Here is a 14,811-nt window from a genome sequence, read left to right on the forward strand (position 1 = left end):
GCGGCAGGGCCCAGCTAGCCCGAAGCAGCGGCACGGCGAGCGCGACAAACCTCGATAGCAGGCCCGAGAGAGGGCGGGGAAAGCGAGCCGGGACCCGGCAACAATCCGTGGGGAAAGAGAGGTGAGGGTTAGGCTGGAATGGGGGGCCGGCAGCGCGCTTCAGAAACCGACCGAAGGAAAGGGCACTATGAGGCAGAGGGGTAGAAGGAGGCCGCGGACTCGCCTCCCGCCGCCATCATGGAGATGAGGCAGGGTCCGCCAGGCGCGCTCAAACAATGCACGGATCAATAGATACAGAGAGGGTTAATGGAGCCCAGAGACACCAATACACTGATCAATTGATAGAGAGCCAATAAACAGAGGGTTACTGGGACAGAGGGCCAATAAATGGAGGAACACCAGGTCAGCACTGCAGTATCCAGAGAGATACCAGGGGAAAGAGAGGTAATGAATAAGGAGACTTCACGGCAGTGTCAATAAACAGAGCGATTTGGATGGAGTTCAATAAACAGGGAGGGGCGAACCAATAATGGAGATACTCCAGGGTGAGCAGGGGGCAATAAGGAGAAACACCAGAGCAGAGAGAGGGACAATATACCAGGACATGGGGACAATTAACAGATACTAGGGAAGAGAGAGTAATCGAAAGATAATTAATAGACATGTAGTTAGAGAGAGGGAGGTAATAACAAATACACCAGGGCAGCAAGAAAGAGAGGAGAGACACTAATCTGATGATCTTCTCAATACAGCACCATCAGTATGATGATAACAAGTAGGTTATGAAAACTTAGACCCTTAGTAGGAGTGGTTAAGAAGGAACTGCCATCTCCAGTGTAACATGAAACATGCTGAGGAAAAGCTGTGCCCACCAAAGCCCCCAGAGTACAACCAGCAGAGAATAGACGAGGAAAGACACTCCTGGATACAGCAAGTGCTGTGGACTTTTCACAGCCTGAAGATCACCATCTTCCATTGAAATAAAATGCCCTGCTGACAACAGAAAAGGATGCTGCTTTTTGCAAGGGTCTAAACCAACCCTTATGTACACTTTATTGGCTCTCTATCAATTGAGTTATGATGTTTGTTGCTGATGAAAATTCATTGAAAACCTCAACCGCTCTACATTGTGAGACAGAAAAGTAAATGGGAAAATGTATTTTTAGTGTAAGTTTTATATTTTAGAAACTTGGTACAGGCAACTTTAAAACAGCACCATCTCATTTAAACCCAGAAAGATGGCCCTAGTTGGTACTGTGAAAAGTTTTAGTACTGGGAAGCTGCTATCCCAGCCATTTGTGGTTATTCCTGAGTGCTATAAGAGCTGTGTCTAGGTTGAAGTTGACATCAGGTCCTGATATGAATCAATAGCGGAAACAGACACCCTTATATCTATCAATTAATATCTTTGAAATTCCAGCTTCAGCTGTGCATAGCTGTAGTACAACACTTTGAGGCACCCCCACCACATCCCACTGATTATAGGATTGTTTAAGATGATGGATAAAGCTTCACGTGAATCCATTTACAACATATCTATGAAAAGGAACACTGCAATACCATCAGAAATGTTTGCAACAGACACTCCACTACATCTTTATAATGCCATCCCACAAACTGATGAAGACATCAATTAGGATGAGTGACAGTGGACAACTTTGCCTCCTCGTTCAAGAGAGCTATCTTCAGTTCCCATCTACCCTTACATTGGATCTTGTGGCTGGTGTATACATCCCAGATAAAATTCATGATTTGGCCATCCCTTAGTTTCCAGCTTCTTCACGAGGGTGACTAGATTGAAAGCCTTTTCAAAATCACGGAAAGCGATGGAAGTGGGCTGCTCCTAAATCTGACAACCTTCTGTGATCACGGTTAAAGCTGTCACTTGTACTTTACGTTCCTTATGAGAGTTATTATTCCGCAGTCCTTCAAATTATTCGGTGTATACGCTGTGATAATCTTGAGGACCACCTGAGAGCCATTGATCTCAGTGAGATTCGTCAATAGTTTTCAGGCACATTAGATCCCCCTTCTTGTGGATGGAAACCACAGCTATGCTCTGGAACACTGTGGGCATGCGCGCCTCAATCATAGTCACCAGCTTCGGAAGGGCAGCTCCAAAGTGAGTTGGTGGTTCCCAGTGCTATTCTCCATCATTGGTGTTCTTCCCCCTCTCATCTTGAGCAGCATTTAAGCTGAATCCCATTAGTGTGCAGTGCCCTACCATTTGGTAGGTGTTGCAATGTGGAATCTCACCACAACCCCTCAGCCCCATCCCCCATGGTTGATTAAGGCCTTCTAAGACATTACATTTTTTGCAATTCTCTGTGCAGATGGGTGTTTGCTAGCCAGACATCGGATGCACTCGTGGGTTTGATGGCGAGCACTGGACTTGTCAGTCATTTGTACCTGTCTGGGGGAACAATTTGAACCTTGATTGGCAACAGACGATTGTCAACTGAAATACAATTTAGATTAGTTTTTGTGCAATTGAGTGCCTTCGTGGATGAATGCGGTCCACTGTCGTGGCTTCCTCTCTCAGTTACTTTGATGGGATGCTGCTTTGTGGATGAGCAGCTGGCAGACTCTGGATTGTAGCTCAGTTTGTTTATGATTTGAGCAACAGAGGCAAGGACATTTTTGGACACGTTATCTGCTATCAAATTTGCCCTATCAGCAGTCACTCAGACCGAGTCCCAGGCTTTGTAGTCAGCAGTGCCCTTGTGGCTGAGCATCTTGCTCAGGTCACTTGAAGCACAGAGGCCGTCAGCAACACACATGCTGTCTGTAAATGCTGATTAAATCTGATAGGGCACAGAAGAAGTAGTTAACAGGATTATGTACACTTTCAATATCGTATCGGTTTGAGACAATGGTCATTGACACATTTCAGAAAGGTTCACACCTACAATATTAGTTTTATGAGCAAAGCAGAAGGCCCAGCTTGGTAGACAATGATTCCCACCTCAGGTTGGGAGGGCAAGGTTTCTGAGCCAAGGTGTAGTTTGAAAGGCATCTCTCTCTCTCTAATTAAGCGCCAGTCAGTTCAGTGATACTAGCTAGTAAAGTGAATGGAGGCTCATATCACAGATAAAGCTTGCAAAAAATATTTTTGTTGCTGTTCCGAAGTGATAGGAAATAGGTAAATCTGACTGTGTTACTGATATTCTTTTCAGTTATGTATTTTATATATAAAATGAGCCAACTTGTTGATTTACAATTAGTCTCATCTCACCCGAGTGCTCATCAGCCGCCTGCCGGAAGACAAAGGAAATAGATATGGGGCATGTGCGAGATCACAGAATCCAGTATACATATCTTAACGTCTTACTGTTACAGCTGCTGCATCATGCTATTGTATAACTAGATATTGGACTGTAAAGGTGCTTTCCAGATCATTGAGGACGTACGGTCTGTTTATGGGTGACAGGTGCTGCTGAAACCAAGAGAATATCTAGTGCAGATCTGAAATTTACAATAATGTCTCAGAACTACCTTCTTGATCAAGGAGGACAATGCCCAAAGTTTTCCAGTGATATCAAACACTGCAAATGGAAAGCAAAGAGCAGGCCAAGCTACTCACAATGACTTGATCGATTGCTGGGTCTCTCTGGATCCCATGTCATGTAATTGGTGAATTGCGAAATTGAAGCGGAGAGCACTGCTGCTTCAGAGATTTGCACCCCTTCAAAGTTCTAGAACTGGCATATTTCTGTCACTTGTAAGGTGCAATTGGCAGTCAGGAAACCATTCTGTCAGGCCATCCAGACAATATAGCTACAGTCTCGAGGGGCCACACAAACTTTCACTGTAAGTAAGTCCAGGTCAATAGGTGCTTCAACTACCTAGTAACTGTGGAACTTTAGGGAACAGTTATTGACCATTTCACACCTTTCCTATAAGGCAAAGGCCAGAAATCCATTCCTGGGAAAGGAAAACTCCAATCTCAGGCTTCTTTTATGGCAAAAGCCAACGTGTCTGCTGTGGCTCAGTGGGTAGCACTCTCGCCTCTGAGTCAGAAGGTTATGGGTTCAAGTCCCACTCCAAAGTTTTGAGCACGAAAATCTAGGCTGATACTCCAGTGCAGTCAGAGGTGCCGTCTTTCGGATGAGATGTTAAACCAAGGTCCCGTCTGCCCTCTCAGTTGGATGTAAAAGATTCCATGACACTTTGAAGAAGTCCAAGGGCGTTCTCCCCGGTGTCCCGGCCAATATTTATCCCTCAACCAACATTACTAAATTACTAAAATAGATTATCTGGTCATTATCTCATTGCTGTTTGTGGGAGCTTGCTGTGCGCATATTGGCTGCTGCGTTTTCCTACATTACAACAGTGACTACACTTCAAAAGTACTTAAAAGTACAAAAGCTGTAAAACTCTTTGGGATGTCCTGAGGTCATGAAAGGCCCTATATAAATGCAAGACTTTATTCTTTCTGCCCTGTAGAAACCACAGTTTCAGGATCGTGCTTTCTGTTGTTTACAAGCCTTCACTCGCAGGCTGACCCTAGCCTTGTCAGCTTTCATACTTCCCCAGGGTGGAGGTGTACCTCTGACCAATGTACTGCCGAATTGTGCTGGCCATTGGGAAGCTAGCTATTTTAGTGAGCAGCAGCTTTATCTGTCTTGTCTTCATTCCCTCTCTCCTCCCCTCTTTCCCCCCCCCCCCCCCCCCAACCCAGTAACATTGACTCGCTGTGTGTTGGCTTATGAGGAGCACAGCTCTGTTACAAACTACAATCACAGTCCCTGTGTAAGATTTTTAGTGAACAGGTAAAATGCCCTGCAGTTACATATGGACAAACAGAGCGACAGGTTTGTAATTGTTAGGCTTTCTTTTGTTGTTGCTGTGATTTTTCTGTTCATCAAGGCGAGGGATGATGCTGAGGAATGGAATATTCGGGCACTTAATGTCGGGTATAGGATAATTTAGATACAAAGTAAAGCTCTCGCTACACTGTCCCACCAAGCACGGGCAGGTTAGGTTCAGCAATGGGATAAATGCAGGGTAAAGCTTTCTTTCGCCCCAACCTCAGGAGACAATCCATTTCTCACATCATTCATTCTATGGCCTCGCTGAGTGAGAAAGCCAATTTAATGCTGAATTAGGGATGTTTTATTCTGTAGGACCATGTCTGCTTCGAAATGGGTTGAGACTTGCCAAACACATATATAATCATCAGTCCTTCCAGCTCTTGGTGAAAAGCAGCACAATATTTGCTGTTAGAAATTAATTCATTCCCCACAAGTCAACTAGGTAGCCAACTGCGAGAGTCATGGAGTGACCTGAGTAGCCATTGACCAGAATCGATGTAGAAATTTGTTGTATTGGCTAAACTGTGACTTTTCCTACAGTCTGTTGGAATCAGTACACTAAATAATCACGGTGACTACACAGTCCCGAATGTCATGCAATTAAATGGGACTTGTATTGTGACCCCAGCTGATCTCTTTTTCCCCCTTTCCCAGGGATGGATTTTCCACAGCACAGTCATCAGGTTCTGGAGCAATTGAATCAACAGCGGCACCTCGGGCTACTCTGTGACTGCACCTTCGTCGTGGATGGCATCGACTTCAAGGCGCACAAGGCGGTGCTGGCCGCGTGCAGCGAGTATTTCCGGACATTGTTCCTGGACCAGAAGGATGTGGTGCACCTGGACATTAGCAATGCAGCAGGTGAGAATCTGGCAGGTGCTGCGGCTCTGGCCCACAGAGCAGAGGAGATATAAAGTCATATGGGCAGGAATGGGTTAAAGCCAATATCACTAGCAGTCTGATGCTACAATTCATGTCTAGCATTCTGAACCAGGGGTCTATTTAAACTCCCCGGTTCAATTTTCAGAAGGATGTTATGGCTCACTGGGTATATGCACATAGTGTGAGACTGAGCGCCACAGGCTAGAAATGAAAGAACTTGCATTTATATACAAGAAACTCTTTTTTATCCAGCACTGACGGGACCGGCGTGGTGCCGGTTTATCAAAAAGTCCGGATTACAGAGAGGTATACTTACTAAGGTACGAGAGCCCCGTACACAGCAACAAATCCAGGCTTCCCTGTTGCTTAGCAACAGGTGCAGGAACCCCGGCCACAAGATCCAGGCGTCCCTGTTGCTTAGCAACAGGTGCAGGAACCCCGGTTACACAGCCACAGATCCAGGAACGGCCACTAATATGAAGTAAAACTTACCTGAACCTACTCCTGAATTTTGCCAGTTAACAGAGATTTCCGATTATTTAGGTGCCGGTAAATCGAGAGTTTCCTGTAGCACCTTTTACAAGCACAGAACTTCGCACAAGAAATGCAGCAGCCAATTTTGTGTTAGTTTAGGGATAAATATTGGCCAGGACTTTGGAAGAACTCCCTGGCTCTTCTTTGAGTAGTGCCATGGGATCTTTTCACATCCACCTGCGAGGGTAAACAGGATTTTAATGTCTCATCCGAAATACTGCACTCCCTCAGTACTGCACTGAACTGTCGGCGTACATTATGGCATCAGGTTTGACCGCTGGTCTGTGTTGCCAAACTCAGCCCAGGTGGCAGTGAGGGGCGCTGCAGTTTGCTTCAACATGCTCAGGTTAGGCTGGGAAAAGCATCAGCCTGTTTCCGACTCCTGATCACTATCCAGTCAGCCCTAGTAAAAGCCCCTGCATATGGACATCAGGTAAGGACAGGAATTAGTTCTGCTGTGGGTGTCCTCACAGTTGAATGTCATGCTGACACACTGTGTCTAAGCTCGTATGTGAAGAGTGATCACTTGGATGAGGGAAGCTGGCACACTTGGAACTGTACCCAATCTATGAGGGGAAGGGAGGGAAAATATCTAAGTGAGATTGTATTTATCAAGCGTGCTAGTGGCAACATGGTGTAACATATAAGATTCTGAGAGGGATTGACAGGGTAGATGCTGAGAGGTTGTTTCCCCTGTCTGGAAAGTCTAGAACTAGGGGGCATAGTCTCAGAATAAGGGGTCATAAGAACATAAGGAGTAGGAGTAGCCATGCGGCCCCTCGAGCCTGCTCCGCCATTCAATAAGATCATGGCTGATCTTCAACCTCAACTCCACTTTCCTGCCCGATCCCCATAGCCCAAAAATCAATCTGTCATTTAAGACTGAGATGAGGAGGAATTTCTTCACTCAGAGGGTTGTGAATCTTTGGAATTCTCTACCCCAGAGGGCTGTGAATGCTGAGTCGTTGAGTATATTCAACACTGAGATCGATAGATTTTTGGACTCTAGGGGAATCAAGGGATATGGGGATCGGGCGGGAAAGTGGAGTTGAGGTCGAAGATCAGCCATGATTTTATTGAATGGCGGAGCAGGCTCGAGGGGACGTATGGCCTACTCCTGCTCCTAATTTGTATGTTCTTAAAACTTTATGTTGATGAGTTGGGCAACTTTGCAGTAGCATCCAGTTGGATTGTTTGACAGTATAGAACAATGCGAAGCACAGCCTCCCAGCAGCTCTGCGCGGTTAAGCGAGGTGAAATTTCTAGCTTGTGTCTGAGAGCCATTGAGAAATAGATTGAAACTAACTTGGCTCAGGACTGACGATAGTCGTCTTAGACGGGAGGTCTTGATGCGCTACCAGGGATGGATTGAACCCTCAGTTGTAATAGAGTGCAGTGATCTGAGATACTTTCTCATAGGTCTCGGCCAGGTGTTAGAATTCATGTACACGGCCAAGCTCAACCTGACCTCGGCGAACGTTTTTGACGTGCAGGCAGTGGCCGGTTTCCTTCAGATGCACGACATTGTAAGCACATGTGCGACTTTCATCGAAGGTAAATCCTGCACCCCGTCACTGGCTGTCACCAAAGAGGAGCCTTCTCCTTCGGCTAGTGGTATGTATGAAAGAGACAAAAGTTCGGAGGCATTTTAAACCCTTATCCTGTTCTTTCTTTGTCCCCAAATCCTTCAAACTATTCAAAAAAACTATTTGAAATAATTGGGACGCTGTCTGTATCTAACTGCACTGATCCTGTCTCACAAACAGGCACAGAGACGCAGAGCAGTGATGAAAAGCAGGAAAAAGAACTGGTTGCAGTCGCAGATTCTCCTGAGAAAGAGAAGAAGGACCCGGCTGACGAAGTGAGGGAGGAAGCAGCGGTGGAGTCAGAAGATGATGATACAGCGGTGGAGTTTGAAGATGATGAAGACGAAGATTACAAGCCTGGTCAGTTGGTGTCCTCACCGCGATGCGTCATGGGTTGGCTCGTACATTTACTGCGTTTTCCTCTTTGCTGCCATGAATTTTTGACCCCAGGTAGTTGGAAGCTGGGTGGAAATCAGTGGCGACAGCTCAGCAGCAGCTGGGAGGCTGAGCCAGAGTGAATCAGTAATGTTCTGCTGGATGTGCCGGAGTTTTCAAGAGCTGCATGCTGTGTGAGGCAGAGTTTGAGGCTCATGGTGGGTTAACTGGCTTTCCCCATTTAGTTGTATTGTCTCAAGTCTGACTCAACTGAGACAATACAGCTAAATGGGGAAAGGAGCAGACCTTCTGAATCTGTTTAGTATTAGAAACCAGTTTATAAAATTTGCAGCTACACTAAATTATGATCTGTTGTCAATAAGTGTCGAAACAACCACACACAGCTTGCCTCTCCCCATTCCAGTATGCACTCTCTGTGCTGTGCACCATCTGTGGGTAGACAGGCCTCTGCCAGCCAAAAGGAGATGGAGGAGAGCGCTGCAAGGTGCAGTCCCTCCAATTTGCTCCCTCTTCTCTCTCTCGCCCCCTCCCCGTGAGAGAAATGCTTGGGCTCTGTTTAGGAGCTCAGCCTGTAGGTGTGTATCACCTTCCACTATCAATAGATTTTTGGGTTTTAAGGGAATCAAGGGATATGGTGATAGTGCAGGAAAGTGGAGTTGAGGTCAAAGATCAGCCATGATCTTGTTGAATGGCGGAGCAGGCTCGAGGGGCTGTATGGCCTACTCCTGCTCCTATTTCTTATGTTCTTATGTTCCCATGGTGTGGTGCATCAATGCTCCATTGCGCTGTGCTGCCCGCCAGTCACGCCCATGTTCTCTTTGGCTTCTGCCACCTGCACTCGCGACTGATTTCTCATCTTGTTGAGGGTGCGCCTGCACGTGGGTGACTGCTGACTCTGTGACTTATCTCTGGTTGTGTTTCCCTAGGGGACTTGGTGAAAGATGCCGTCTCAAAGATATATGGTAAACGCCGGCACCTTCCTGCCAGGAAAAGCATTTCAAGTGACACCAAAGACTGCGACACCTCAGAGAATCCCGATGAAGGTATCGTCTTCACTTTGTAATATCATCAGTTGAGTCGTATAGCCTGCTCAGGTGGGCAAGCTCTTTTGTCAGTTAGTCCATCTACTTTGTGATAGCTCACTGGTCTGTGGTAAATAGGTGAACACTAAGGAGGAAAAATTGAGTCGCGCCCCCTTTGGGGCGCTAACTTCGCCGGGGCGCTACTTTTAGCGCCCCAAACAAATTAGCACCCCCATGGCCGAAATTCATCAGTAGCGCCCCAAGAGGGAAACGGGGCGCTACTGGAAGCGCCCTGCCTCCCTCTTGGGGTGCTGCGAGGGAATATTGTGGCGTTACGTAGCGCAGCGGCACATTGCGCTTCTTGAAGGGGAGGGGCCTTGCGCAGCGCGACCCGGGGCCCAGCTGGCCCACCAGGGATTGGAGTGCTGGCAAAAGAGCCCGGCACTCAAGAGAAGTGCCGGGCTCACGGAGCGCAGCCGGCACCCCGTGGGGGGGGGGCTGCACAGGAGGCCGGGGCAGGTGCTGGCAGGCAGCCAGCAACAAAAATGGCCGCCCGGCACCTCACCTTTAATTAGCGTCGCCCCGGCTGCAGGTAGACCCCCCTGACCCTGTCGGACATAGTGTCCGACGGTAAGTCAGGGGGGTCTACCTGCTACCAAAGATCGTGGCCGGGGCGCAGTGCACGCGATGATGTCATTGCACGCGATGATGTCATCGCCGGCGGCGTTAACGGTTACCACCGCCGCTAACTTCCCGCTGAATTTCGCGGGGGGGGGGGGGGCGATGGCGGCGCCGCGCCCGGGCGCTAGTTGCTTTGCGCCCCGTGCGCGCCCTAACAGGAGGCGCAAAGCAACCAAATTTTTGCCCCTAAATCTGAGCTCTGACTGGTCGGAGATACCTTCTTATTGGTTGCTGCTAAGCTCCGGATTAGATATGAAATGTGACATTCATTGGCCACCATCTCTTCCCCCCCCCCCCCCCCCACCACTCCACAACCTGGCACCAATACGTTTCAATTTTTAAGAATGAGAGAGTGGGAGCCGAACAGTGAGCCAGTGCAAGGAAGAGAGATGTCAATTTTAATTTTCTTTTTATCCCCCAAGCAATACCTGTCTTTCTCTCCTGAAGGTGCTGACTCCTCCTGGCATATCATTCCACGGGTGCTGGCTGCCCTCCGGTACCTCATCTAACTGGCCATTCTTCATGTGAAAGCCTAAACAGAGCGTGTTGGCAGGACATCTGACTGTGAGGGGTGTTAAAGCTGATCCTGATTCTCTCCTCGCCCAACATACACTTTCCAACAAGAGTCACTGGCTGGAGATCAGGAGTGAGAACCGTGGCTGGTTTTTCCCCTTCCCTGGCCCAGGGCAACTTAGGCCAATTGTAGTGCCCTTACTGCTGCCCCAGCCGAGACCAGCTAACTCAACACAGACCAGGGACAGAACCTGCGACTGTATGGTTCAGTACGATACTTGGTGAGGGCAGTAAACATCAGGGCAGCTCAGAACCAATCATTTTAAAAGAATATTGGTCGCCACAATGGTCTGATAAGGTACCACGTTCGGGCTAACATGCCTCCTGGTTTTGTTCCTCTCCACAGAGATAGCAGAAGATGAGCTCAAGGAGGCAGATAAAATGGAGCATGATGATGACACTGAGATAGAGGAGAACGGCGACATGATGGCACACAGTCATGGAGGCAGTCAGGCACACTCTGAGTACAGCGAGAGGCTAGATGGGGCCTCGGAGTCGGATGCCACATTGGAGGATCAGGACAGTGCTCACGATACCAGGCGTCGCCGCTTTGGGCCGTACATCGACCGCACCGAATCCCGTCCTTATGGATCGATAACGCACAAGTGCAAGGTAACGGTTCACTGCAGTGGATTTACTGGCACTGTTTGGGTTCTTTCCCCCCTTTAGAATAAGTTTTGCCATTCTGGCCCCTGAATGTGGGAGTCTCCCTGCCATTTCATGTACAGCATATGCTGATGAGCTAACCGTTTCTTTTTGTTTTTGCCCACCCCTCGCCCTCCTCAACCACCGCAAGTCTCCTGAAGGTGCTCTGAATCTTGCTGCTCACAATCCTGCCGTTGATGATTACTTTCCTGCATCTCAAAATGAGTGATCATTCTTTGTATGATTGCCCCCAGGACAGTGGCAGTCGGCACTCTATTTGGACAGGACGGACCTTTGCAGCCGAGGCTGTTCTTGTGCTCACCTGATGTGCACACATCTGCACTTTCCAGCAGGGAGGTGACTGGGGCCCTCCCCACGGCTCTCATTATTACAAGCGTTTTAGCCCATTCTATGCCTTCTTTACCGTAGGACTGCGGGAAGGAGTTTACGCACACGGGAAACTACAAGCGGCACGTCCGCATCCACACAGGCGAGAAGCCGTTCTCCTGCAGGGAGTGCAATAAAGCATTCTCCGACCCTGCTGCCTGCAAAGCGCACGAGAAAACACACAGGTATGGGAAAGCCCCCGCGACTCTTATAATCAATGGGAATGATTCCTGAAATGTAGAGACCCAGTTGCTTGACAGTTCGGGGGATGCGGCGATCCGTCTGCTTTCCCTTTAGGTGTATAAAGCTAACCGGCATTAATAAGTGAGGTACCACTGACTTTGAGTGAGGTTATTTCTGAGAGGCAGTAGAGCGTTCCAGCGTGTGGGAGTGGCATCGACGGAGGCCGTGGGAGGGGGAAACGGCAGAGAATGGTCAGTACCTCCCAAACGGATGGAAATTGCATCATGTCCATCATAGCGACTCTGAGACTGGGAAAATAGCAGTGTAAAGGGCAAAGAGGGGGAGGAATTCCTGAAATGTGTACCAGTCCACTTGTGGAGGCCGAGGCACTAAATGAGTACTTTGCATCTGCCTTCACTAAAGAAGCGATGCTGCCAGTATCACAGTAAAGGAGGCAGTAGTAGAGAAACTTGACAGGATAAAAATAGATAAATAGCAGGTACTTAAAATGTTGGCAGCGCTCAAAGTAGAAAAGTCACTCGATCTGGATGGGATGGATGCTGAGGGAAGTAAGGGTGGAAAATACGGAGGCTCTGGCCACAATCTTCCAATCCTCCTTGGATTTGGGAGTGGTGCCAGAGGACTGGAGGATTGAAAGCAGAGAGTAGTGGTGAATGGTTGTTTTGCAGACTGGAGGGAAACGTGCAGTGGTGTCTCCCAGGGGTCAGTGTTGGGACCGCTGCTCTTTTTGGTAAGTATTAATGACCAGTACTTGGGTATACAGGGCATAATTTCAAAGTTTGCAGATGACATGAAACTCAGAAATGTAGTAAACAGTGAGAAGGATAGTAACAGACATAGACAGACTGGTGAAATGGGCAGACACATGGCAGATGAAATTTAATGCCGAGAAGTGTGAAGTGATTTATTTTGGTAGGAAGAATGAGGAGAGGCAATATAAACTAAATAGTACAATTTTAAAGGAGGTGCAGGAACAGAGAGAGCTCGGGGTTCACATGCACAAGTCTTTGAAGGTGGCAGGACAAGCTGCGAAGGCTGTTAAAAAGGCATACGGGATCCTTGGCTTTATAAATAGAGGCATAGGGGTAGATTTTCCCGAACCTGGCTGTGAAGGTAAGTACAGGTAAGTAAAAGTTCTTTACACACTTTAGACACACCAAACACACTTACCTTTTGTGGTAAACCACTGTTATACCTGTCTGTATGTGTATGTGTATTCCACTAAGTACAGGTCTGGACATGCCTCGGCTGACTCCTCCCACTATTCCAGGTATATAAGTGACTACCTCCCAGTCCCTTAGTATTCTGGACGGGTCGACCACTCGAGACTAAACCTTCATTCTTTAGTTAATAAAAGCCTGGTTGTTACTCGCTTAACCTCAGTCTTTTGAGTAATTGATGGCGCATCAATTTTATTAACTACATTTTTTATAATGGAGAAGATCCTCACACCAGCATGCCTGGACCTGGACAGTCGGGAAGCGGACGCTTCCACCAAGTTTGCTCACTGGCTCATGTGCTTCGAGGCATTCCTGACTGCCTCCACTGCGGTCGTAACGGATGCGAACAAACTGTCTGTCCTGATCTCCAAGGTGAACCACCGAGTGTACTCAGTCATCCAGGACGCGACCTCGTACACAGCCGCCCTCCAGCTCCTCAAGACCCAGTACACGTGCCCTGTGAACGAAGTTTACGCCAGGCACCTCCTGGGGAGTCGCAAGCAACAACCTGGGGAATCGACTGAGGAATACCTCCAAGCACTGTCCGTGCTTGGCCGGGCCTGTGGGTGTAAGGCGGTAACGCCCACTAAGTACACGGAGGAACTGATCCGGGATGCCTTCGTAGCGGGCCACAGGTCCAACTACACCCGACAGCGACTGCTGGAGCAGGGTGACCTCACCCTCGACAAAGCCTCCGAAATCGCACTAACGCTGGACGCAGCCTACTGGGGCATGGATGCCTACTCCTCTGCACCGTGGACGCCGCGGGGAACGACAACCTGGGACACGGTAGGACAGCCCCATAGCACCGTGCCACCCCAGCCACAGCCCAACAACGGCCCAACCACCGCAGCAGTGTCCCAAAGCCAGACAGCAGTATCCCAAGGCCAGAAATGCTACTTCTGTGGCCAGGCCAAACACCCCAGAGCGCGCTGCCCGGTGAAGAATGCGACCTGCTCGGGCTGCGGGAAAAAGGGACACTACGCTAGCATCTGCAAGGCCAAAGCCACCCCGAACGCCAGCAGCGCCGCGTGTGGGCCGTGCGAGCCGCCATCTTGGGCCCCCAACAGCGCCGCATGTGGGCCGTGCGGGCCGCCATCTTGGGCCTCCCCAGCCATGTGCGAACCACTGCAGCAGCAGCCATCTTGGACGACTCCAGCCACATGGGAATCGTGGACGCCGCCATCTTGGACACCAGCCTGGACGCAGCAGGCCGCCAACCCCCCCCCATCTGATACCCGCAGCGACACACCGACCCCTACGCTGGCCTCTGTTACGCTGGACCAAACGAGACCGCACCAACTAGCTCGGTCCAAAATGGACGTTAAGGTAAACGGCCATGCAATAAACTGCCTTTTTGACTCCGGGAGCACAGAGAGCTTCATCCACCCCGACACAGTGCGGCGTTGCTCTCTCCCAGTCCTGCCTGCGCACCAGCAGATTTCTATGGCCGCCGAGTCCCAGTCAGCGGACATTGGCGGCTACTGCGTGGTGACACTAGTAGTAGACGGGACTGTGTTCAATAATTTTAAACTCCTGGTCCTGCCCCAACTTTGCGCTGCCGTTCTACTGGGGTTGGATTTCCAGTGCCACCTCAAAAGCGTTACGATGGCGTACGGTGGCCCCCTCCCCCCACTCACAGTCCGCAGCCAGCAGCCTCCAAATTGCCCACCGCGCACCAGATGCAACCTCTCCACACTCAGAGTCCCACCCCCCCCACTGTTTGCTAACCTCACCCCCGACTGTAAGCCCATCGCCACAAAGAGCAGGCGATACAGTGCCGGGGACAGGGTTTTCATCAAAACCGAAGTGGAGCGGCTCCTGGAGGAGGGGATTATTGAGGGCAGCTCCAGCCCCTGGCGAGCCC

The 14,811-nt window shown here is 49.2% G+C and overlaps 1 protein-coding gene across 3 annotated transcripts in view; it reads left to right on the forward strand.

Moving 5' to 3' along the window:
* The first annotated feature begins 7 nt into the window (after nucleotides 1-7).
* The window catches only part of zbtb17 (zinc finger and BTB domain containing 17), a 31,131-nt gene continuing 16,327 nt past the window's right edge, over nucleotides 8-14,811 (forward strand). Inside the window, exons 1-7 of one of the 3 annotated variants that reach the window (XM_085966982.1) lie at nucleotides 8-121; nucleotides 5,469-5,675; nucleotides 7,650-7,844; nucleotides 7,997-8,176; nucleotides 9,139-9,255; nucleotides 10,835-11,100; nucleotides 11,563-11,705. In XM_085966982.1, the coding sequence (XP_085823108.1) occupies nucleotides 5,471-5,675; nucleotides 7,650-7,844; nucleotides 7,997-8,176; nucleotides 9,139-9,255; nucleotides 10,835-11,100; nucleotides 11,563-11,705 (1,106 nt within the window). In that variant the 5' untranslated portion in view covers nucleotides 8-121; nucleotides 5,469-5,470. Of the gene's footprint in view, nucleotides 122-340; nucleotides 445-5,468; nucleotides 5,676-7,649; nucleotides 7,845-7,996; nucleotides 8,177-9,138; nucleotides 9,256-10,834; nucleotides 11,101-11,562; nucleotides 11,706-14,811 lie in introns of those variants that run through there. The other 2 variants (XM_085966983.1, XM_085966984.1) reach the window with 2 other exon arrangements.

The sequence above is a fragment of the Somniosus microcephalus genome, chromosome 25 (genome assembly GCF_052327205.1).
Source record: "Somniosus microcephalus isolate GS21.2 chromosome 25, FLI_Smic_1.0, whole genome shotgun sequence".
Lineage (NCBI taxonomy): Eukaryota > Metazoa > Chordata > Chondrichthyes > Squaliformes > Somniosidae > Somniosus > Somniosus microcephalus.